Source organism: Parambassis ranga, chromosome 9 (assembly GCF_900634625.1).
Source record: "Parambassis ranga chromosome 9, fParRan2.1, whole genome shotgun sequence".
In the NCBI taxonomy this organism is placed as follows: Eukaryota; Metazoa; Chordata; class Actinopteri; family Ambassidae; genus Parambassis; species Parambassis ranga.
In genome coordinates this window covers 4,613,947-4,639,505 of record NC_041030.1, presented here as the reverse complement: position 1 = coordinate 4,639,505, position 25,559 = coordinate 4,613,947, and the positions used below count along the sequence as shown (strand labels likewise).

General features: G+C 40.8%; 2 protein-coding genes across 3 annotated transcripts; one reads left to right on the top strand and one right to left on the bottom strand.

Moving 5' to 3' along the window:
• Positions 1–722: 722 nt before the first annotated feature.
• Positions 723–3,857, top strand: ogfod2 (2-oxoglutarate and iron-dependent oxygenase domain containing 2). Its single transcript, XM_028414462.1, has 7 exons — positions 723–952; positions 1,068–1,124; positions 2,038–2,148; positions 2,229–2,325; positions 2,466–2,590; positions 2,874–3,131; positions 3,215–3,857. Exons 1-7 carry the CDS (start codon positions 818–820, stop codon positions 3,470–3,472), a joined length of 1,041 nt encoding a protein of 346 aa, XP_028270263.1. The 5' UTR covers positions 723–817; the 3' UTR covers positions 3,473–3,857.
• A 570-nt stretch (positions 3,858–4,427) lies between these two features.
• Positions 4,428–25,322, bottom strand: slc4a5a (solute carrier family 4 member 5a). Of its 2 annotated transcripts, none has more exons than XM_028413260.1 (25): positions 25,265–25,322; positions 24,321–24,533; positions 22,378–22,507; positions 21,873–22,033; positions 20,654–20,806; positions 19,993–20,103; positions 18,599–18,654; positions 17,003–17,160; positions 16,829–16,916; positions 15,150–15,304; positions 14,861–14,995; positions 14,124–14,298; positions 13,108–13,241; positions 12,226–12,497; positions 11,221–11,255; positions 10,676–10,867; positions 10,397–10,510; positions 9,722–9,883; positions 9,354–9,532; positions 9,116–9,188; positions 8,195–8,263; positions 7,581–7,754; positions 7,040–7,219; positions 6,883–6,941; positions 4,428–4,593 (listed from the first exon to the last, which is right to left on the bottom strand). In XM_028413260.1, the coding sequence occupies exons 1-25, from the start codon at positions 25,320–25,322 to the stop codon at positions 4,428–4,430; spliced, it is 3,402 nt and encodes a 1,133-aa protein (XP_028269061.1). The 2 variants fall into 2 exon arrangements, with proteins under 2 accessions (XP_028269061.1, XP_028269062.1); XM_028413261.1 differs by having other exon boundaries at positions 11,221–11,243.
• Positions 25,323–25,559: the final 237 nt, after the last annotated feature.

Genomic DNA, 25,559 nt, shown 5'->3' with positions numbered 1-25,559 from the left:
GTTACAGGCGATAAAAACCACAGTACAGGAGTCATCTGTTGGATTCACAGTTTGGCACTAATAATTGTTAATTATTTAATAACTTATGCTTAATGTAGATAAACTGGAAACAATCAGAGGCTTCTGCTGTGTAAATTAAGTTGACCTAATAAACTATATTTCAGAATGTGTTCAGATCCAACTTTTCGATATAGTTAATTGGACCATCAGACTGCAGCAGCATCTAGAGGAGATGTATGTACTGATGTGTGTACTGCTTGATGACGTCACGTTTACAAACTCCAAAACCTCTGTGACTGAGGAGCGTCTCCGCCGGGTGCGGTGGCGCGCGCCTGTAATCCAAGCTCCCGGGAGGCTGAGGCTGGAGGATCGAATGAGCTCGGGAACCCTGAGCCGCGGCGGACTGTGTCGATCGGGTGTCCCGCTAAGTTCGGCATCGATATGGTGATCACGGGGGAGCCCGGGACCACCAGGTCGTCTAAGGAGGGGTGCACCGGCCCAGGTCGGAAACGGAGCAGGTCAAAGCCCCCGCGCCGCTCAGTAGCGGGATCGCGCCTGTGAACAGACGCCGCGGTGCAGCCCGAGTGATGCAGCGGGACCCAGTCTTTAACTTTATACTAGTTTTAAGAATAGTGGAAGTTTTTTTCTTCCTCCATTTCTGATTAATCAAACCACCTGACTGTATTAGTTTTGAAGCTTTTACTTTGGAGGGCCACCTACCGGAAGTGTCGTTTGTTGTGGATCCTGAAAGATGACGTTTGACGGTCTCGGTGTAAATGTTTTCCTGTACGTGATATTTGAGTAATTCCTTTTAGTAATGACAACCGAGGCACAAACGAAGCCTCAGTTTTATGTCTGCAACTGCTTCACGAGTGATAACATTTTCCTGGAGGACTACAAGCTCCATGTTCGCTTTGTGTCCGAGCAGCAGTTTAGACTGGACTACCAGGCAGTGAGTAGATACACTATCAATTACATTTGTATATTAAAAAAGTAACATCTGGACTCGTCATGGCCGCTTTCTATCTGATACGTGTGTAATAATTGTGCTAATTGTTGCTGCGCAGCTGCTAAAGAGGCTCGGCTGCGTCACGGATCAACAGTTTGACGATGTGCTAAAGAAGGTAAGAAAGTATCGTGTGTGTGTGTAGTTTAGTTCACAGTAGACATTCTGGTTTTAAGAGTAGAAAATAGGCTAATGTCAATATGTCTTGATATTAGCCTAGCCAGTCGCCTAGCCTAATGGTTGGTTATAGCCTAGCCTAATGGTTGGGTTATAGGTTAGGGTACAGAAATTACAGTATGTACAGTGCAGTAAATCTGGTGTTATACTACTCATAACTCTGAAAAACACCCCAACATAGAGCAGAAAGCTTCAGATGGTAACCCCCCAACAGTACACAGTAAGTGGGTGTCATTGGCGTTTGAATGGACAATGCATCAGGAATTAGCTGATTAACTACAGATTCATTGATGTCAATGGGAGATACCAATACCACAGATTTGGTAGTGCAGGTACCATTGTGCACATATTTGAACTTTAGATTTTTCAAGGAACGAAAAAATACATAACATAGAATATATACTGTAATTAGCCTCCAGGCAGTAATATATGTTATGTTAATAATATGTACGCGTACAATTTGACATTACAAATTAGCTGCAGTTATTGAATGAGCTGCTGAACACACACACTTATTTGCAGATGCTAGCAGCGTATCTGCTGAGTGCAAGTGTCAAACTCAAATTGGCTGAAGGACACATCTGGTATTGTCATCAATTTGGAAAGCCACTTAAGTATTTACATACTGGAAATAAGTACAGTTTTGACTTCCCAGATTATATTATGTTTTGGACATCACATGTGGGCTGAAAGTGGTCTGTGTGCAAGCAGATTGAAGCAGAACGAGTAAAGTTATGGTCTTCATTTACACTGAGAAATTCTACGCTTTCTATAAATACAAACATCTTCACACTACAGTATAAATTGTGTTTTTTTCATAATTGTGACAACTGACCTTAATTATCTGACTTCAGATTTCACAGGAAGTAGACAGACGAAAGCGTCTGGGTGTGACATCTGCTGAAAGAGCTGCTGTCATCAAAGACACGTACCAGCCTCTGCATCCTCATGTTTACCATCTGCAGGTCAGATAGTGCTAATGGTGTCATTAACAATGTTTTATTCACACCTCACTGAAATGCATCTGCACTCCACCACCCCTCAGGAGTCCTACCTTGCCCCAGAGCTCAAGCAGATCATTAAATACTGTCGAGGTGCCAACACCAGTGAGGAGAGTCTCTTAGACTTGTTGGAGGAGGCAGGTAAGCCTTTCTGTGAATGTTGTTTCTGAAGACTTATAATCCTGTGAAAAACACTTTACTCAGTATTGTGGGCATATGTTGTGTGTCTGCCTGTTGTGGCTGTGGCACCATAGTCTCATGTGTAATTCACTCTCTTTAAGCTCCGAGAGTGTACCGCTTTCCTGTTTTTGAAAGGAGCTTCTGTGAGGAACTGGTGGAGGAGCTGGAGCATTTTGAGCAGTCTTCAGCCCCCAAAGGACGCCCCAACACCATGAACAACTATGGGGTAATGAATTAGCTGAAACCCAAATCAGCTCTGTCATTTAACCCATCCATACTTCATCTTTATTGTGCAACTTTTGATGGGGCCTTGGTCCGCAGTATGAACAGTGTTCATATACAGTCATGGTGGTAGCCATGTGAGGAAGATGAAGTGTTACTAACATTCACACAGTATACTGCACATCTTTAAAAACTGATTGCAGTGTGGTTGTTCACCAGTCATCCAGCTTAAAATGTATATGTTCCATCTACAAGCCATTTAATTAATAATATTCTAATTTTGCCAGATCCTCCTCAATGAGCTGGGATTTGATGAGGGCTTTATGACGCCATTCTGTGAACAGTTCTTGCACCCCCTCACCTCCCTGCTCTTTCCGGACTGTGGGGGTCACTGTCTGGACAGCCACAAAGCCTTTGCAGTCAAATATGACATAAATGAAGACCTGGACCTGAGCTACCATTACGACAACGCAGAGGTCACCCTTAATGTCTCCCTGGGGAAGGAGTTTACTGAGGGCAACCTTTACTTTGGAGACATGAGACAGGTGGTGCCACACTCTACTGCTGTAGTTACCATTAGCAAGGGGTGTTCTAATTCTGAAGGTGATGTTTGTGTTGCCTCCCTTAGGTGCCGGTTAGTGACACAGAGTGCTCTGAGGTAGAACACAGAGTGAGCGAAGGCCTCTTACACAGGGGCCAACACATGCATGGAGCCCTGCCCATCTCCTCTGGCCAACGTTGGAACCTCATTATTTGGATGCGTGCCTCACAGGAACGTAACAAACTGTGCCCCATGTGCAACAGGAGGCCTGTGCTGGTGGAAGGAGAGGGTTTCGCTGATGGGTTCACTAAACACTCAGAGAACACTTCATGTGTGCTGACATGATTCAGCCAGCTGCTTTATATTAAAGACTGCATGAGGTAATTATTTGTAATGATAAATATAGACTGTATTCCTGTATTGTTTATACTAGTATTTTTTAATGCTTACCTGATCATGTAATAAGGTCAAAAAACACATCAGAACAAACATAACTCAGTCAAAGTTTGGAATAATGGAAGTTTAATTACAGAGTCTGTCAAATAATGATTATCTTTTGTGTTTTTTCACTATTGCCTTATGTATGTAGTGTCATGGTTAAAACAAAAAATAAAAACACAAATATGCACATTACACCTTCCAAAATAAATACTTTTCATAAGCATTAGAACATCAGGGCCTTTTGGTTGTTTCTTTTTGGTAGTGTGCCAATATGAAGTGTTGAACTGGAGGGAAACAGGGAAAAGGATGTGTGGGACCAGATGCACACAGTAGCATGTACCGACGCACAACAAAACACAAATATGCAATGGCTAACATACATCAAAAGGCATGGCTTTGCACAGTGTACTTTGCACCCTTAGTAAACCATTAGAATTGCTAAAATAGTTATTTTGTTCCTGCCTCAAACTGTACACACATTCGGATGTGAAATTACACAATGAATGGAAATTGTACTTGGTATTGCTTGGATTTAGTGTAATTACAGTAATAGTACAATATCAATGTATAGGTAGATACATTTTCACAATATATATCTTTATACAGATAAATATTTTCTCTTTTCCTTTACATTATTCAAGTAAATAAATAATTTTATAGTCACCAGTGTAAAAGCAGATGCTTTTAAACTTCTCCAAAAGCATGGACCACATCAGTCCCATCTGAGTCTGAGTTTAGGTGTCGGTATGCACACAGCTCACTCTGTGCCACCATATATTGTCTGTGGGTCAGCACTGGCTGCATTCAGCACACTGTGTTGTGCATTGTTCCTTCAATAAATTGCTATCATGTCTCAGTTTTACAACGTGGTCTCACTGCTCATGTCCCGTGGCCGATGGTGGTCGATGTCTGAGTCATAGTCCGACTCCATCTCAATCTTGACCTGGGGCACAGGGCAGGCCATCCCTCGGCCCATGGGCATAGCTGGAGAGGATGGGCAGGAGATCTTCAAGTGGAGGGTGATGCTGAGGAAGGGCAAGCTCCAGTTACCATACACACCCACACCCATAGACAGCAAGGGGCTACGGGGAGAGGGCGGAGGAGCTCGGCTACCAGTCATCCTGACTTCAGGCAAGAACTACAGCTGCTCATGTCAGTGATAGGTAGAAAAAATTAACCTATAGTGGTTGCCTGTAGCAGTGATGCCTCGGCAGTAAGACCAGAGGTGGACACAGGGAATCAGTTTGTGGCTTTTTGCAAGCGAGGCACCAAAGTAGAGATCAAGTCTAACCTTTAGCACAAAGACAGGGTTTGTCTTTACAGTAAGAAAAAGAAATGGTGTGGTAGAGCTTTGACAGAACAATGAAAGGGTTAACGAGTAATAAAAGGGATTTTATAATAACGGCATTTGACACATCACAAAAATGTAGTTGTGTTTTTTTCTATTTTTTTGACAATACATGTAAAATGATTTGACAAATGAGGTTTGGTGATCAATGCATCTATTTTTGAATAGAAGAGAATCATCTACTTTAAATTGCAATCACTGTCACTTCCAAACCATGCCTCTTTCAAAGCAATGCAGACAGGATAGGAGATTTTGAAAATATGAATTTTCCACAAAAGTGTAAATGCAAAAAGCTGCAGTACAGCCACCACTATAGCAGCACTGAAACTGCTGTGGCTCCAGGAGAGAGAAGGCCAAAGAGCAGAAAGCCAGGAACAGATTTCACATGCAGGTGTGACTGATGAACAGATTCAGCACAAGGAAAAAAAGAAACAACCAAAACGATGTTTGCTGTACATGGAATATTATCCTGCCATGAGTCTCTACATGTTCTAGGTATAGGGGAGGCTTCAAAGAACACATATAACATTTTGTTTATCTAGTTCAATCCTATTGACTGCAAAAAATCCTGGTCAGTGACTTCCTACCCAGCATGCATTACTTCACCCTTCACCTCACATCCACTGCTTTCCAGAATGTTTAAAGACTAGTTTCTCACACACACTTTGATGAAGATTTACAATCTGTAGCACACACCGAGACACAGTAAGAGCAGCAGCAGCATTACACCGCTCATCACATTACAATGATCTGCATTGCCTTAAAGTGCATGGCAAGGAGCACAAACATGGACTATGCGTAAATAATGGTACTTGATAATTGATAGGGTCTGTAATATAATAATATATTAATACACAGCCTATTTAATAGTTTGGTGTCCGTGGGAGGAAAATATCATGCAGTGCAAAAACATTCAGCTTATATGGTCTAATCCTAGGCTACTACTGAGTCTAGCTGGCAAAAGTCAGGGTTTGCTGTGCTCAGTTGATGAATTACAAAAACATAATCTGACTTACCTCTAGTGGTTTTATTTGGCCATTGGAGCGGGCTGACTTTTTACACTTTTTCTACCTAGATCTTCTCTTTATTTTTATTTTACTCTACTTATTTAATTCAACGTGGCACAGCTCTACTACCTGTTGTCTGTCCGCTGCTACTGCTGTTGTCACTGTGTCTAATTGCTCCCTGGGGCATATCAAGTTTGTTAAATTTGAATTGGTTAGCACATGAAACACCTACTCCTTCTTGTTTTGTCTCTTAGATGAAATACAGCTCACGTTGGTTGTATTTGGGAGGCAAAAATCAGGACAGAGAAAATGAAGTTTGCAATCTAGACAACCGACTGCCACTCTAATGGGACATACTCATCTGACTGTATATAAAGTGTCTTTCAATTATTGTGGGGTACTGAGCCAGCCATTTTCTACTCTGGCTACTACTACTTTCTACTAGTGTTTTTATTTCTGTGCCTGCTGGGGGCTCAGAGTCCCTGCGTGTTGTTTCCTTGATGGAGCAATGAAGTCTGAACCTTTACACAACATGTCTTACTACAGAATGATACATTTCTGAATGCTGGACAGAATAACTTCAATAATAATTTCTTAATCTTCAGAATTTGTTTGTGTTATATTAACAATCTAAACCTGCACAGCCTGAATCAACTATTTATTATAAACCAAACGAAAAGCTGAATATCTAATTTAAAAGTACTTCACAATTATTAAATTACTACAATTAGGCACCACTAACAGTAAGGAAGACACTGTGCTATTTTTGTAATTCTTGTGAATTGACCATATTCTGTGTACATTACTTGTGTCTATATACATTTTCCCATGCATGTATCTGTGTGAGTTAAAAAGCTCTGTGTGTGGCAGGAGACTGGCAGTAAGCGCCCCACTGAGACTCTGCCACATCAGGATAGGCAAGATCTTTGTAGGGGATGTGCAGTTTGAGAACACAGTACCTGCGATCCAAGTCTGATTCGGAGCTGGGAGAGTGGTTGGAGTAACGATGGTACTTGTCCTGCAAAAACACACACATACAAAACATACGGATCATCAGATGCGTCTGTCATGATCATGTCAGTCCTGCAGGGGGCAGCAGAAGCTTGAGTTTCTCACCTCTTCCTCGCTGGCGTCTGGTTTGGCCTTCTTCTTCTCCTTGTCTTTCTCTTTCCCTTTCTTCTTGTCGTCATCCTTCTTCTTCTTCTCTTTTTCAGGCAGGAGATCGTCCATCCAGGCCAAGTCATGCTGGGAAAAGACCATGTCCAGCATCTTTCGCACCACCATCAAACCCAGGATCTGTGGTTGGATACAGAGTTACACTGACACACAGGCTCTGCTGTAGCTCTCATTAACATTCTCCGATGCTCCGAATATGATATAGCTGGATGACATTTGTAGATGACATTAACATGAATCACTGCTATATACAGTGCTACCAGACCACTACATCTGTTCATATTTACTCATTAAACCTCCATCATGTTTCTCTACAATCAGTTCTTATACAGATAATGTCACTGCTGTTTGTATATATTATATATGTGGAGGGGATACTTTGTTCTAGCAGAAATGATCTGCTCAAAGCTAAACTTTATTAGCATTTGTTTCTGCTGACATTTTTCTGTGTTGTGTTCAAAATACATTTTCTAATATTTACCATAACAGGGAATACGATGGCCAAGAAGGTGGACTTGAGGATCCAGAGCACAGCCAGACATATAATCTGGATCAGAGTGAAGAGGTGTACCCTTCTCAGAGGAACATGGCGGAGGTAGGAGAAGTCAGGCTGGTGCTTGGCTGGCATCATATACAACTTAATCCTGTCCCAGAACTGTGGAGGACAGTGAGACACGGGGGAGAAGAGCATCCGGTTATCACATGCAGACCTGTGATATGAATGACTAATTCATATAATAATAACTTATATAGGTTAGATTTGTGTGTTGGAGGAAAGTTACTGAGGAGCACCACCTCTATGTTTCTAAAAACACATCTGTAAAACCGTTCCTCCAATGTAGTTATTGTAATTAGACACCTGGTCACCAGAGACTGACACACACACAGTAGAGTATCTGCTTATCCCACAATCTAATACTACTCAATGCAACGTTTAAAAGCTTTTAGCAATTCTCAAGTTTTTAAATGTTGTTTGATTGCTTGGCAACATTAAATAACCCACCTCCCATCTGTTGTCAGAGAAGCATTAAGTAAGATAGCCAGCCACATTATCTCAGTTTATTATAGAGTTTCAACAGCTGGCATACAGCATACCTGGATTCCATTGAGGGAAGCTACACCCATGTAGAGGAAGACACCGTACAGCACAGGCATGGGGATGTACTACAAGAAACCGTAAGAACAGTTAGGTATGTTGACATCAGTTTACCAAACTAACACTACAGCTCAATAAAACAATCATCCAATTAATGAATAAAGCTCATTAATTAAATATGTAGTATCATATATGCAACATGCTACAATCTAGGGAGCTAGCACAGAACGCCACAGGAGGTCCTTCCTGCCAGTGGCCATCAGACTGTATAACTCCTCCCCTTTCTGTAGGGAGAAGCGCTAGATAATCATGTCAGGCATCACTGTCATTCCCTCCACTTGTCTATATTTATGCTTACTTAACACCTTACATCTCCATATTGTATCCATGTATCATATATTGTGCTCATACTGCGTACTGTACTCTTATTTTTGGATTATAGTGACACTTATACTCTGATACTCTGTACTTAACTGCAGGTAATGCAACTTGATACCTCTGGCACAAGAATTTCCTTCGGGATTAATAAAGTTTTATCTTATCTTATCTTATCTTAGCTAAGCCAACTTGTGGTTGGATTATTGCTCAGCATCAAAATGGAATCAGCTAGCTTCCACCAGGAGTAAAGGCAGAGTAAGATGTTGAGTAATAATTCACATGACATTCAGTAGTTTGCCAGTGGTTAATAGTTGGTTACTGTGTCAGTAGTGTTTGATTCTAAGTTTCTTTGTAAACCACTCAAGCTGTTAGAACTGGCTGAATTGTGTAGCAATTGTTGAGCTGATTAGACCAAAGAGATATGGGGCATGCAAAATGTGACTAAGATGAAGAAAAAAAGTGGGGGTGCTAATTAAAAATATATTTATTTTTTATAGCAAATAACATTTCTAATGTCTTCACATCCATTGTGTACTTCATACCTTTAGTACTGGTGCCAGGAAGATGGAGACTCCAGTAAGAACAAACACCAAAATGCCCGTCACTCTTTGCTCTCTGTTTGACATTGATGAAGAGAGTGTCAAGTCAATTTCACAAAGCTTTTCTTTATTTTATCTATGAAGAAGTTGACGTGTTTCTCTCATGCTGTGACAGACGCTGTCACATCTTGAAAGGGAATTCTCCCAAAGTCACACTTTTTGTTTTTTACTGTGGACCAACCTGACTCCGAGGAACTGCGGCTGCTCTCCAGGAGCACTGGATTCACTCTCCATCTTCAGAGAGTCAATGTGGGCGATGGAGATGACGGTGGCAGCGACATACCAGGGCAGGCCCAGAAAGGAGCAGGCGGCCATCAGGACACCTACCCAGAACAGATCCAGGTGGTAGCCACAGCCTTTCTACAGGGGACACCAGACACAAATGGTTTTGATTTGTTGCTGTCTGAATGCTTTGGATTATCTATACATTCGATTTAGTGCAATATTTCATGAGGGGCAACATAATACCATATAGTATTGTTATAAGAGGTCTGCATCATGCATAAATGTGACTCACTGTTTATAAGTATATAGGACCACCACACCTACCTTGAGTTTGTTCTCTTTGCGGTTAACGATGACAGCGCTGATCTGCTGGTCCATAAAGATGAGGATTGTGACGAGGAGGGCAGGGACAAAGCTGGCCACATACACCCACCATGGGTTCTTACCAAAAGGCATCACCAGCCACCCACGTCCTGGCCGAGTTGGCTAGTGGGAGACAAATGTGAGTTTATAAACATAATAAAAAGACATTTTTTAGTATAATTGTTTAATATATTGGTAAATATTTTATTATAGAGACTCACATGGCATGATTTATCATTTTGTGTAAAACACCTGCTCAAGCTTTACAGAAGATAGAAGCCATGCTAACTGTTTTCACCAGCTGCTTTCAACCGTTAGGCAAGCCATAAGGCTAAATCTCTCATCTAACTCTTGTGAATGTATGAAAGTAGGTTTCTTAAATCCATTGGGATGAACTACAAGAAACCGTAAGAACAGTTTAGACTGTTGACATCAGTTTACCAAACTAACACTACAGCTCAATAAAACAATCCCCCAATTAATGAATAAAGCTCATTAGTTAAATATGTAGTATATGCAACATGCTACAATCTAGTAGTAGTAGTTGAGAACCCTGCAGACAGTTATCCAAAATGCCTGTTTAGCTCTGAAAGCATAGTAATTAGTAACAAAACTTAGTTTGACAACGTCTTGTACCTTAAATTCTGTTGGGACAATTAGCTTGGGAGTTTTGAGCCCGATCAACATATCCAGTCCAACAAACGTCATGATGGACATGAAGATAGAGAAGTCGCTGATGAGTTTCCTCAGCTGTGCCAGAAGCAGAGAAATAAAACATGAGAATGAGAAACATTAATATTTCTTTGCAGAACATACAGCACAGACAAGTTCTGTTAGAAGACCCATAAATATAGAAAACAGTTGAGTCATGGCTGGATTTGTTTGATAATCTTTGTATCTGGAAAAATGTGTCACCTTTGTGGGGAAGTAGCGGCTGAACTTGAACTTCTTGAGAGAGACAGTCATGGAATAGGTGCCAAAGAAGAGGATGAAGGACATGAGGGCCAGATCAGGGACGTACTTGCAGGTCTTTCCCACCAGAGAGCCTCCATACTTCACACACTCCTTCTTGCTCAGCTGGCTCCAGTCCAGAGCTGTCACATTCAACTGGGGTGGTGTTGGCAGTGGTGGGGAGACAGGAGAGGACGAAGAATAGTGAAGTGTTTTGACACGGACAGAGAAAATCGTCCGCACAGATTGATACGAGTTAGATTCCACGAAGGGGAGTGACAGGTTGACGGATGGATAGTGAGAAACAAAGGAGAGAAAGAGGACAGCAAACAGACTTATGTGTCAGACAGAGCTGATACCTGGCTTAGCTGTAAACAAACCATTTTGCTTGTTTCCCACATTGTTGTCATTTGGGCTCAAAACAACTCTTGTAAATCATTTTGCAGGTGAAACATAACCCCTGTAAACATATGAAAAAAAGGGAAAATTGAATGAAAACAAACACTTACCCCAGAGACACTAGAGCTGTTATCTGGTATTGGAACTAAACCATTGAAGATCAGTACAGCCACTGTTTATGAATGAGGGAGGCAATGAGAGAATGATGGGGTGAGGAGAACCACAAAAGGGAGAGAAAGAGAAATGCAAAACCTGATGAGTATACAGCTACTGGACATCGCAGAGATCACTGCCAGGCCCATGCAGACAAACGAAGAGCTACTCACTTGCAAGAAACCACAGCCAAATTGTTTGTGCATGATGAAAGCAAACAAGAGACAAATCAGTCACAGAAATCAATGTCTACAGAAATGACTGCAAATCACTGCCAGTCTCAAGAATGTAAACACAATAATGAGCATCTGTGCACAAGTATAATAAAGACTCTAATTCAAACATCATGGAGAAAGTTATTTACCATCACATATCTGCCCAATGGCTGTTACAGATAATTGGTGTATTTGAGGTATTAGGGTACAATTGTAATCTGACACATCTGGGTGATGACTGACTTGTTTTGTGAACTCCGCCACTGATTTGTAAATCATATGTACATTGTATTGAAAACTTAAAGGCCTTAAGAAAGGTTATAATTCATATCTAAACTAGAATCAAATAAAATAAACACCCTTCATCATCCTATTGTGTGGGTTCGTCATGTTTGCTTGGTGTCCTGGGAATATATGCAGACGTCGTCATCATTTTGTTTTAAAGGTTGCCAAATCCTCACTGGGGTGCAGAAGTACATAACATCCCTTTCATCAACCCCTTAACCACATAGAATATATTATCTCTTGCAGTATTTCTTTAGGCCTGATATTAAAACAACAGTCAAGCCTAACAGTAGGACCAATGCTAGGAAGTCTGAATGAGACATGAAACGTCAACTTAGCATTCACAAATAAAGAGTGAACGTAGTCTACTCCCTTCTCTTAGTGTGTCTGTGATAGCAGTGTAATAAGATCCTAAAAGGCCTTTTATAAAATCCCCCTCCCTGAGCCAAGGGGTGAACTCACTCGGGTCTGGGGCCAGGCATTCGCACTTGAAGGCGGTAACGTAGTCGGGCTTGAAATCGGTGTTGATGGGGTAATATTTGAAGGAGCCCACCATCTTCTTGATGGCGTCGGAGATAAAGATGAAGGAGATGAGGCTTGAGAAGCCCTCCTCTGTAAAGCGCGTCATGTATTTGATGATGTAACTGGCATCTGTCGCTACGAGGATGAAACACTGCAGGCAGGAGTGGATGCCGATCCACAGTCGCAGCTCCATGTAATCTATGCTATTGTTCCTTTGGAAAGGAGAGGTTAGAGAAGCGTGGTGAATGCACTGATGAAGGCAATTGATGACTAAATTACCTCCAAGACGAAACAATCAAATGTACTCAATCCAAACCTATCCTGTTTATTAATGTGTTTTCAACCATCCTTTGTTATTCTTTACCTTACACATAGACAGTATGTGATTACTGTGTGTTTTTAACCAGCTGTTATTTAATAAATCTTCAAAAATTGTTGGCAACAGAGTAAATGTAAATATAGTATACAGCAGACTGCTTTAACATTTGAATGTTCTATTGTTAGTTATCAATACACAGTAAAACACTAGACGTTTCAAGGCCAGAACTTAAATTAAATAATTCCTGTTTGTGTGAATGTTGTCTGATAAAAGTGTGTTTGGTTGTTATCACATTAATGGGTTAAAGTTTAAATTTATGATCAAATAGAAATTATGTTTTAGCATATTTAAAAGGCCTTCACCCACTGATAATAAGAAGCCAGAGCACTAAGTAAAAGCTACTTTAGTAGGAGAATGGCAGATCATCACATAACCATATCATTCATCAGGCTTCCTACAGCACCGCTCAGTATTCCCACTATGTACTGCTGGAACATACATACTTGCAGAACTCAAAGAGGAGCTTTTCAAAGATGAGGATGGGCCCGGTGGAGCTAAGGATGATGAGGGGCTGCCCTCCAAACAGACAGAAGACAGTGCCAGCCAGGGCTGTACCCAGGAAACTCTCCATCACACCCTGTTAGAGGGGGGGAGACAAAGACAAAAGTTGAGAATCAGACCAAGCTGGAAAAAAAATGCAGCTGAAAATGTCTCAAATTAAGTCAGCAAATCAGGTAAGGGACGAAAAGAAGAGGAAGAGAAGATAGTGTGTGTATGTGTGTGTGAGAGAGAGGACAGGGGTGGCTGCTGTGTTGGAATGCCTTTGACATTAAACAGCGGGTCAAGATGTTGTATTTCAGCTTGACGGGGACAAGAGTGAATCAACACCAGTCAAAGCACTTACCTGAAATTATTCCCGTAAAGCTGTGTAAGTGTGTGCATGTGTGTGCGTGCATGTTTGCAGTGGTGTAAAGGCATTGATGGACAGGAAGAAAAAGGGAGACCTAGTTTGATTTAAAAAAAAAAAACAATGACCTCACAGTCCAGCAGACCCTGAGTCTTATATACAAAGACAGTCCAGCCACAAGACATTAATTATGAATGAACACATACATGAACCAATAGCATCATTGTTAAAAAAGTGGATAATTTCTCACACACTAAGAAAAATGACATGCTGCCAGTAAATTATCAGAATCTGGACAAACTAAATTAAATAGAGGAAAAGAGTGCCGCTTGTATGACAAATAGTTTATGTTTGACAATATATCTAACCTAACTTGATAAATATGACATACAAATTATAGCTGGACTTCCTGAGCTGACACCAGCTGATTTTAATCTAGAGCTGCTACTTGCCAGTGTTTATATTTGGTTCCCTGTAAATGTGAACGTCACTTGGCTTCAATAGATATTCAGATATACTTCCTGCAACCATCTGTGACACACATAGCCATCTTGCATGTAGCAGCAGATATAAATGTACCTTCTAGTTTCTGAGTTGTGCCTTCTGTGTTACCTGGTAGTTGTCAGTAGCGTCTCCCAGGAGGCCACCGAATGTGATAGCGTTAGTGATGCAGCCCAAGTAGATAAAGAGCACAGCAGAGATGGACTGAATGTGGAACCCCTCATAGAAATCACTAGGCAACCATGGCAATTTCCGCTTTATGTCCAGGTACAGACCACCACAGAAGCTGTTGCACACAAATGCAGTGGTTAGGATACACCACACGCTACACTTCTCAACATGACACATACAGCACTACTTCTTCTTAACTAGGGGTAGATAGTTAAGTGAAATCTACACACATGGAGGTAGAAAAGGTCAGTGTGCCAATTCTAAGGCTAGCTTCTACAGCTTTTAAAAGCTAACTCTGCACTGTGTTTTGGCTTTGACAATTAAACACTGGAGCTAGATAACTGCATAAAAGCAGGACAACAATTCCTGTCCTGTTATTTGCTCTAAAACAAAAGTGAAACATTTGTTTTTTTTTCCTCTGTTGTTTTAGGCAGAGCTGAAGCTGGTAGTCCATCACTGCCCAGTTGACTGAAGTTTAATCTGCGTATCTGTGGCTAAAGTGCTCATTAGGGAATGTCACATCTTTTGGGGAGTTGAATGTGCACCCAAATAATTTCCCCACTTTGCCAAATTGTGATTACGGTAATTTATATTCAGATCTCCTCTCCATATGCCAGAGTCTGGTTGTGTGTGATCCAAACCTCTCAGCAGTTTGCCATGTGGCCTGGATTACCTACCGGCCGGTGAATGCCAGCTCTTCTCCAAGCTCATGCTGAGCTGGCATCTCTTCGTCTTCAGCCAGGCCTCCCCCTCCTCCTCCTCCGGCTGTACCATTCATCTGGCCCAGCTCATTTAAGGAAAACACTGACTTCCTGCAGAAAAAAAACAAACACACAATGCCACAGATGTAAATATGAAGCCTTTCACTTCATTCATAAATGTTTTGCTGTAAGCATATTTCCTATTGTCCCACAGCTACTTTTTCAGCTTTAGATGCATTACTGATATGGTTGGTAAACCTCCAACCTTTTGTCAGCCGAGGGGACCTTTTTCGGTGGCTCAATCCGGATTTTGGGATCCCATTCTCCAGGTGGAAGCACAATTACTTCATCCAAAAACTCATCTATGCCTGCAATGAGGTCCTCCCGATCTCTGGCTTTGTATGCTACATCGCTGAAGAGCTAAGAGAGAGAGAGAGAGATAAAAGAGAGGATTTTCCCCTTTCTTTTGGTTGTATGACGGTGATAGTGATCAGTATGTACTGCTAATAGCTAGGATTTAACCACCGTCTTTCTCTGGAGAAACATTAATTGTGGAAGCTATATTGCCATCTAAACCCAGCTGGATTTTAACTGCCAATCAGAAACTAATCCTGGAAACACACACAGTAGTGTGCAGATAGAATAGAAAGAAAAGTCCAATGTCTGACTCTAATTGACAATGACTTGGTCATTGTTTCGATCATTACTAAATGCAAAGAGCACAGGTCATTAGGACCAAAAACACATATAAATTTAAAGCTACATCTTAAATAGAAGGAAGCAGTCTGGACAAGAAAGAAATACATTCCCAAGTGGTCTCTGAAACCCCTATTGATTTTTGTTTGCTCTTGCTTCACTACAAACTGGATTTTCTGATGTTCTAGATTTTTTAGACTTTAATCCAGCTAAGTAAATGCATTGGGATTTTTATTGGCTGTCAGAGCAGACTGTGTGATTCAAAGTAGATTAAACTACTGAAATTGTTTACAATCCATTGAGCCAAACTCTGTGTGGGCATAAACACGATGCACATTTTGTCATTAAGTAAAATCATTAGCATATACTCAAGACAGCACAACAATAAACAGTATGTCTACATTAGCCATGAGGGGTTACTTAAAGGAACAGTTTTCCCCCAAATCAATTATTCATATTTTTCCTGTAGCCTGTTGTGCTGCTTATGTATCCTTTGGTTCATTTTGGAGATTTCTGCCTTCAATCTGACATCATTGAAGTAAACTAGATTTAGTCTGTGGTGTTCAAACTGCTAAAAGATACATATTACAATATTATTTAATCAAATATATTACTTTTCGAGCTTTACATAGGAACTATTTTCTTCCTAAATACAGCCACCAACCAAACTTGCTAACAACCATCTGCAGGTGCTAATAAAAACATGGGGAAAGAGCTTGTCAGTATTCATGTCTGTAACACCTGGAAAAGTTAAACATAGTGCCACACTGGTCCTATTGTAGTCACTGTGTCTTTAACTCCACTTACGATGCCAGATTATAATAGGGGTCATCTTTATTATTATTAACCAGGAGCCTACGGTCAGTGTTTTAATAATAATAGCATACTCCATCTTTACGTGCATCCACTGTTAAAATACTACATTTGGCTTTGTGCTGAGTGATGCAAGAAACAACTAAAACTGCATTAAGGAGAGAGGCTAACATGCTTGGTAGAGAAACCATGGGCAACTCAGCATCCCAAAAAAACCCTACTCCTCACCGATGCTCAACAATTTGCATCACTTCCACATATAATTAAAATACAAACCTCAGTATACCTGTGGATTACACTAATATACATACAATGCAAACCACAAACACAGATCTCAACACAGATCTATGTCTCTCCGCACAGGCACACTGTGACAGTCAGTCTAATAAAGATGTGTTGTGGAAGCATTGTTAATACACAATGACAGACACTTACATCATCCACCATTAGGGTTGCTATGGCTCGGCCGATCTCATTGTATGACTTGGCCTTTCCTTGGGGTCCCAAAAGAATAAACAGGAATCTGTACAGAGGTGAAACAAACAGGCGGTATGTGCTGGGAAGGCAGATGTCTGCTGTGAAGGCGTGAGATATTGTGGGTCACTTTACCTGGTGGGAACGGGGACCTCTGTCAGACCTCCCAGAGTTGTAGCTTGAGCCAGACGGACAAAGGCAACAAAGGGTTTGTTGAGGAAATCGACCTCACCCACTAAGACGTTAGATGCCTCTGCATCTCTGGGGATCTTCTTCATGAATTTATTTTTCAGCTGGAGAGACAAAGAGACATGGTGAGGAGTTTATGCTGTTCTTGGCAGATGTTCCACAGCTCTTGATGTGTTCATATTTTATGTTTTTCCTGTTTGCTTTTGTCTCGAAGAGCTAAGACAATTTCCCATTTACTATCATCATTTGTCTTTTTTTTTTTGTAAGCTAATGTGACAGGAAAAACAAAATGGGAACTTTTATAAGTCACCTTAAGCTCTTGGCAGTTTTATAGATAAACTGACTGCAGTTACTGGCAGCCCTACATGTGTTTATTCTGTCACTATTTGCTGCTGCAGATCAGACCGGATCTCCCTACAGGGATCATTAACGTTTCCTCGTCTCATCATTTGTTACCAACAGCCTCTTTAAATGTGGCAGATTAGTCTGGGAGGGCATCATTATATCAGTAAACATTTGCAAGATAACAACCCTTTGTTGTTTTGTGAGTATATAACCTTCAAAAACAGACAGGCAAAACTAATGTTGGCTGTGACTGACAGAAAGATGGAAATCCAGCCTGACCTGTCCAATTGCGTGTAAAGGTGTGGCAGGAAATTGGACCCAAGCACAATAACACTCAATAACGGAGAGGCTTGTCAATAACCCATAGCCCAAATCTGTGGCTACATGTGAGGGCACAGCACGCGGACAGGACAGTGAGATCCATGTTTTCCCCAGTGCCAGCTCAATATTGACACAGACAATGTGGCACACACACAAATACACACTCAGTAACAAACTATCATTTGTCCATTGTCACATGTGACCTACTGTAGGTCTGTAAATACAATTTGAACATCCAGCCAACCACTCATAACTGGGGCACTTGGAACTGGACAGCCAGTACTCGTCCTCAACAAAAAAAACAGTTCACACCTCACATCACATACTCAAACAAATCCTCATTCATTTATTTTTTATACATTAGTCCTCCCAGTGAATGACACTTAATCCTGACCTGTGTGTCAGAGCCCAGTAGCCTAATCCAAGCAACAATAGCATGCAAGCAAGCATGTGTCACTGGGATTAAACCACATTATTTCATTGGTTCCAGTAATGAGTTATGTGTACGCACACTTCCTCTATCAGTAGCTGTCACCTTCAGAAGCAATTGCAATAAAGGATTGACAACTATTGTAACAAAGGTTCTTGCCACTCTAGAGAAACATCAATTCAACACAACGCCCTACTGAGACATGATAGGTAATCTCCCCAGTAATAGAAAACAACAAACTAAAAAAAAAATGAGTAACCGCTACAGAAAGCGCTTCCACACAGATAAAAAGACATTCTGCTGTCAGGAACAGGAAGTCAGTCATAATAAACACTCTGACTGATAAAACCAACAGAGTACAAACCGATTGTTTAACCCAATCAATACATGGCAATAATATGCAAGTATGGTTAAGATGGTCACTTGTAGGGATAACAATAACTCACCTGGTCTGTACTTGGAGTATCTGCAATATCATTCATACTCCTACTCTGAGCGTGACCTGGGAGTGAAAACAGTAAAAAACTTCACCAATATAAAAATCACTGAAGCTCTGACATTGTTACACTTTATTGCACAGTCTAATGTAATACAGCTTTCTGCAACACCCACAATGCTCAGACCTTTGAAATAAAGGTGCTCATTTCAATCACATTCTAGCAACATATATACCGTATATATCTATATATATATATTCACCTAATTTAAACGTGTATGGTTGATATGTATAAGGTGGGGTTTTGCCTGATATATTGGGCTTCTCTTCTCATTCAAAAGTGCATGGTTGAAATAATAAAAAGTAGGGTTAAGTTTACATCTGGATACTTAAAACGTGACTTGATGATGTCACTTTTTATTTGCAGATATTAGTCTACATCAACTCATCGATTCATTTTGAGCCATTCAGATATCGTTATCAGCCGCTGCCCATGACGTGCTGATGTTTGTGCATTTTAGCATTAGGGCATGGAACTGGACTGCATTCCTTTCATGGTGTCTACTATTCTGCTGACTAATCTCACTAATAAACTCATACTTCAATAAAGTGTCAACAAAAACTGACCATATACAGGCAGAAATAACTGCGCTGGCTGATGTACTGACTCATTTATGTTTGTAGATTTCTATTTTTAACATTTTTTGTACAACTATTCCTTGTTTCACCATCCATGTGACATGTAGCACAGCCTATGATTTGGTATGAAGAAGTAATACTTCTAAATGGACACTTGAAAAATGTGAAATCCATCGTTTTAATGCAAGCTGCTTGGTTTTATTACAGTAGAAGGTGGGGGAAGCACAGAGAAGATCAAAAGCAATATTTTTTATTGCGATGTGTGTTATGTGTTATGAGTCTGTGGAAAAACATGTTATATGCTTTAAGAGAGAGGATTTAAGAAATTACCCTTGGTCTCATTAAACAAGTAAGTCAATGCTAATAAGCACCATCCAAACTGCCGTTATTCCCTCCATCTTCATGATTTTTAGATTGAATATGTGTCTACTGACTCTAAATTGCCTGTAGGTGTGAGTGTGAATGGGTGTTTATGTATGTTGCCCTGTGATGAATTGGTGACCTGTCCAGGGTGTACCCTACCTCTCACCCGTAGATAGCTGAGATAGGCTCCAGTCCCCCATGACCCTGCACTGCAGGACAAAAGATGATGGGTGGATGGATGTGTCTATAGAACAAGTGCTCAAGGAGTATCTGTGAAAGCTGCTGGGCATCAGCTGGAGTTTATAATTGTAGGTTGATTTATTGTGGGCTTTTAGGCCTAACAACACTAAAAAGACTTAAAAAAACAACACTTCAAAACAAATAATCCATGACTTCACTCACGTAGACGGCCATAGTTGGCTGACTGCTGTTTCATTCTGAGGTCCTCTGTGGATCGGTTAAAGTTGGCCACCCCTCCTGGAGCTGCTCCACCTCGGGGTCCGACATTCCGAGCTGAGCAAGGAAGACAAATAAAAAAATGAAGAAACATAGAAAGAATGAAAGAGACACAAACAGCAAAAAAGTGGGTGGAGGTGGATGCTTTATGATTTATTGAGCACTATGTGCCCTGCCCTGATGAGATGTGGAAATGCTACAGTGGTAATTAACTCATCAAACATTAATACATCCCCTGTGGAGGATATGAGGCTTGTTGACTGCAGGGAAGCGCTCATCCATTTAGCAAGTGAGTTAAATATATATATATATGCAGATTTCTCTGTTACCAAATTACACTGCATGTCAGACGTGAACAGACCAGTCATTGACACGGAAAAGACATTTTATTTCCTGTGATGGCATGTCACAATTAACACTGCCCAACAATGTATGTAGTAATATTAATCATGGAAATGACAGAGCTAAGGAAAGAAACACACTGATAGGTGATGTGATAATTATTTTGTCAGAGCAGTAGGTTGGTTATCTATCATCTCAGATGGAATGAATGCATTATTCATACGGAGTGATGGGACAATTTTGCAGAACAGGTCAAGGTACTCACTGGTGGAGGAGCTGGATTTGCCGATGTCGGCTAGCGAGCGGTGAATTGGCTTCTTGGTCTGGTGTCGATGTTTCCTCAGCAGGACAAAACTGATCTTCTCTCTGAGCTCTGGGGATATCATGCCTTCCTCTATCTGTCTTTCAATAATGTCATCTGAAAGAAGACGACATTTATATTTCATGGCATCCCAAGCTGGAAACTCTAATACTGTTGCTGTATTGTGTGTGGATTACAGTCTTTGCAGCAAAAGTCCATGGCTATGGCTCTGTGATATTGTCAGACACTAGTGCATTGTTCAGTTTTCAGCATGAAGAACTGCGGTTGATTTCCAGAGATGCTGTTGAAGAGCACCAGACTGTGCTCATACACAGTGAGTGTAGAAGGTTAGATATACCTCCACTTTTCTGTACACACGGTTTGAATGTAATAAAACATCCGAAAATACAATAGAATTAAAAATCTGACTCGTTTTCCTGTGACCTGTATGCAGATTTATTGCCTTTATTTTAAAATTGTGGAATAAAACTAGTAGGAATTAGGCACATAAATGTATATACACATAAAAGCAGCTAGCTTCACTTACCAGCAGTTCATCTTTCAACAAACTAGGAAACAATGTGGTTAACTATAGCCATTGATTCTTTTACTATTGATAGTCAAATTGATTAACTGACCACTCCATATGTTGCTGTAGCTTTGGGCGGTGTACAACGAAGAAGTGTCAATAAAGAGGTTGTTATGTATAGAGACACTTATGAAGCAGTAAAATTGATAGGCTACAGTAGTTTAGCTTAAAAGCTTTAGCCTAATGTAGCACAGCTGCCAGAGTAGCTAGGTTAGCTAATGAGCTGCTCTGTTAGCTGCTACTTAATTTAAGTTCAAAAAGGCTATGTTAGCACTAAACTTGAATGAAAAATAAACAGAAACAACTGTGAACAACATATAAGGCTACTTACATATTGAAAAGAAATTGTTCCTACATTGTTTTTCCAGGTTTGCACATTTAGGAACTGCAGTCAAACACAGCCGAAGCTTGTGAAATAATTAGCCTCGGCTAGCTGTATATTAGCAGGCACAGGTGTGTCATTAAAATGGTGTGTGTGTCTAAGATTGTAATTTTATTATTGGCCTTTTCAGATCAACATTTAACGCAACTGATTAATATAGACAAGTAGAGCCAACAAGACACATTAGTGTAGTTGTATAGGAAACAACTTACCAACTATCTGAGGCAGTGAGTAGCCTTCCAGGTCCAGCAGCACTGTCCCGGACTGGAGACATGTCCTGAGTTCAAAAAGACTGTGCAGCGACAGCGTCGACACGTGGGGTTTACTCCACCTCTCTCCTCCCTCCTCCACCTTCTCCTCGAACTTCACCCACCTGAGAAAACAAAGATGATGAACCTTTCAGTTCAGCCTGTTTATGGGTGGATGTGCTCATGTGGTAGACAGCTTGACCACTAACTGTGAGGTTAATGATGTGTCCTTGGCCACAGCACTTCCCCTAAAGTTTGCTCCTTATCACTTTTCAATTTTCTTTTTATTGCCAGGTCTGAGACAGACTTTGCTTTAACCTAAGACCCTAATATGAGTGTGCAAACATTAGATTTATTTACACTGTTCTTGGTCTGGACTTCCTGGTTTGAAAGTATGATGTGATTAAATAGAAAAAAATGTGTGTGTGTGTGTGTGTGTGTGTGTGTGTGTGTGAGTGCAGTAATCCACCTGGCAGACTCCTTCCACTCCAGCTCATCCCCTTCTCGCTGCAGAGTGTCCATCTCGGTGAAGAGCGTTGGTGTGGGCATGTCATCATCTTCACTCAGGATATAGCGTAGCCGCTCAGCCGCTGGAGACACTTGATGGAATAAAAGCATAATTTGACATTTTCTAAATGTGTTATAGTCTCTCTCTCTCTCTCTCTCTCTCTCTCTCTATATATATATATATATATATATATATATATACACATATATATATGAAGTGATTTCAGCTCTAATAATTTTTCTAAAGTCTTCTAAAGTTTGCTCTAATAATGAGTAATGATTGCAGACCATACATCACACTGTGCTGCCTGATTATAGTTGCTTAATCCTGCAGTGCATTTCTTTGTCTTGCTGTTTGCTATGGAGGTTACATTGGACACGGGTTCATGAATGATTTTCCAGGGCGATGTTAGTGCTGCTAACCTATGGACTGTAATTACTGTATAGTGGGTGAGTGATCAATACTGTTGAATCACTTTATTGACTAGCTACTAACCGAAGTGTCATGTATGCTATGTCTTTTTACTCACATTTCTCTGAATGGGATGCAAACATGGAACTTGACACTGTTTTTGGGTCTGTAACCATGGCAACCTAAATGTTCCACTGAAATAAAACATTTTTAGATGGCTGCATCGATGTGTGTGTACAGTCCACCACATTGATTTAGTAAAGTGGAAATCTTCCCAGTCGAAGTCTTTGAAAGCCAAAAGCAGCAGCGTTCTGCCAGGCAACTCATTACTCCAACCTGGAGGTGAAGCTACACACAGTCGGGCTCTGTGTCAGACTCCTGCTGTTCACTGTTAAAACTGCTGGATGGAAAATCAAATCAAAAGCATAACAAAAAGCTTCTTCTTCTTTTTTTTTATATCTATTTGATGTAAAAGCCAACGTGGCAGCTGTGTGCCCGAAAATGTGTCACATACATCAACCCTTTGCTGGAGCTACTTTAAAAAAATACACAATATACACACTACAACATGATGAAAGGTGCAACTGGCAGACATGAAAGCGGACTTCCAGCAGGTTTTGGAAGACACAGATAACAAAAAGCATGTTTTTCTGACACTAAAGGTTGATCATGTTTCCAATACAATCTGTGCACTGACACACAGGAGACTGGTTATGGATTTCCATTTAAAAGTGTTTTGTTTTTCTTTCTTTCTAGGTTTCAATTATGTTTACAATTGCTTTGTTTAAACGTATAGGGAAACTTCTTCCAAGCATTTCCTCCATTTCTTGGATAACCATATTGATGTTCCACTGCATCTATACTACAGATTTTTACCATTTTCTGTCACACTCTACTAGACAGAAAACTGTTGCAAATGAGGAACACTGTGCATTACAACTTGCCACCAAAGGAACCTGACCAAGGGTCCTTATTAAAAGGCCACCCTTAGGAAAACACCTTAAATAGGCAGATGTAAACAACAGGCTTGAAATGAATGCTTTCGTATTTAGAATCACCATAGTTACACAATCTATGAACTTTCCAATGGTTCTTGAATGCACCTTGTGTGATATAGTTCTGTCTGAAAAACTAAATCTAAGCTCAAATTCATGATGTTTCATCCCAAAAGATGAAAAACTCTCCTCTTATGATTGACTCCTTGGCCAACAGTCAAGAGATGAAATATATAAGCCTTCATTTTTTCCAAGATCAGGAACACATACCAGCACTTTGAAAGAATTTTTACATACTGATTCTAGTACAAATCCATAATGAAGAAATTCTACTTCCATCCATTCATTTTTTTATTATTCCAATGTGACAGGAGTGAAAAACAGCTAAATCTGCTTGGGCCCCTGAGGCTCCCTAAGAGAGGTTGCTGATTGACAAACCAATCAGAGTGACAGGATACAGTCCTTAAACACCCTTTTGCTCTCTCTCTGCTGACTTACTTGTGCGGTTGATGTCTTGGAGACTCTGCTCAGTTGAATCCATGAGTCCTTCCTCCATGTCTATGTCTCTGTAGCGGTCATGCTCACGGTGTCTGTGGTGACTGTAGCGTCTGTCCCTGTCCATGTCGGAGGCCTCTCGACTGGAGCGCCTTCGTCTGCGTTTGCGCCGATATCCTTGTGGCACAGGGACGCCAATGTAGATGGACTGATGGTCTGTGGACAAATGCGTAAGGTTCCTTGAAGGTAATGTAAACCTGCATGGACCCCTGATCATGCAGTTCAAATGATTGCACAAATGCCAATGTGTGCCCATACCAGAAGGCCAGTTACCATCATGCTTAAATTTTTATAAAACAAGTCATTTATATGGATGCTTGATGAAACAGTTGTGTGGCAGCCAGTAACACTAGCAGATTACCTAATGAGAGCATGCAATAATTAGCCAGCGCAGTGTTAGAGTAAATTAGGCCAATCTAATCCATTCAAAATCCCAGAGTTTTGTGGCTCAGCTTTTCTAATCCCCTTTTTACGACACAAACCTGGATGATGTGACTTTGATCGCCAGCTACCAATTAACACATCGCTGTAAAAGTAATTTCACACTCAACTCCAGGTGGAATAACTAAACAACAGGGAGGCACAAAACAATATTGGATGTTTGTGTGTGTGTATGTATATACAACTCCCCAATGCCTCACAATACAAAAAAAAACTCAATTTTAATCTTGCACATTTGCGGCTTATTAACATCAGTCACCCATGCAAACTCTCCGAAGAACTAAAGAACAAAGAGACAAATCATAACGTAGTGTGATCCATCATTGGTCTCATGATGATATCAAAAGACAAAGTGGGTGAAATGACTTAATTTCCTGTTTCTATTAACGGAGGGATGCTTTATAAGATAGATAGATGTACCAGCAATGTGAATGATACACACTCACCCTCCTCCTCCTCATAGCGAAGGTGTGACACCCCCATCCCTCTGTCTCCATGGTCCATCCTGGGAGACACAAAGAGGTTCTTCAGGTATGTGTAACATCAAACTGTGTACCATTATACATGTACATACATTAGCGCTGTCATTTCTGTACAAACGTGCATGTGTGTTTTAGTGATTTGTGTTTATTTGTGTGTGTGTGTGGGGGGCACTGCTCTATATCTGGGATATAAGCCTCCAGCAGCAGTAGCGGCAGCACTGACCTGCATGTCAGGTTACAGCGCAAAGCGGGTCGATGG

What these genes read in the sequence shown, in the direction of transcription:
- ogfod2 (XM_028414462.1), top strand. Translation starts at nt 818, where the DNA reads ATGACAACCGAGGCACAAACGAAGCCTCAGTTTTATGTCTGCAACTGC. An exon ending in TTAGACTGGACTACCAGGCA is followed by an intron (nt 953 to 1,067) that starts GTGAGTAGATAC and finishes GTTGCTGCGCAG; the next exon opens with CTGCTAAAGAGGCTCGGCTG. An exon ending in AGACTTGTTGGAGGAGGCAG is followed by an intron (nt 2,326 to 2,465) that starts GTAAGCCTTTCT and finishes ACTCTCTTTAAG; the next exon opens with CTCCGAGAGTGTACCGCTTT.
- slc4a5a (XM_028413260.1), bottom strand. Translation starts at nt 25,322, where the DNA reads ATGGACCATGGAGACAGAGGGATGGGGGTGTCACACCTTCGCTATGAG. An exon ending in CAACCCTAATGGTGGATGAT is followed by an intron (nt 15,305 to 16,828) that starts GTAAGTGTCTGT and finishes TCTCTCTCTTAG; the next exon opens with CTCTTCAGCGATGTAGCATA. An exon ending in GAATCAGACTTGGATCGCAG is followed by an intron (nt 4,594 to 6,882) that starts GTACTGTGTTCT and finishes GCCCTTCCTCAG; the next exon opens with CATCACCCTCCACTTGAAGA.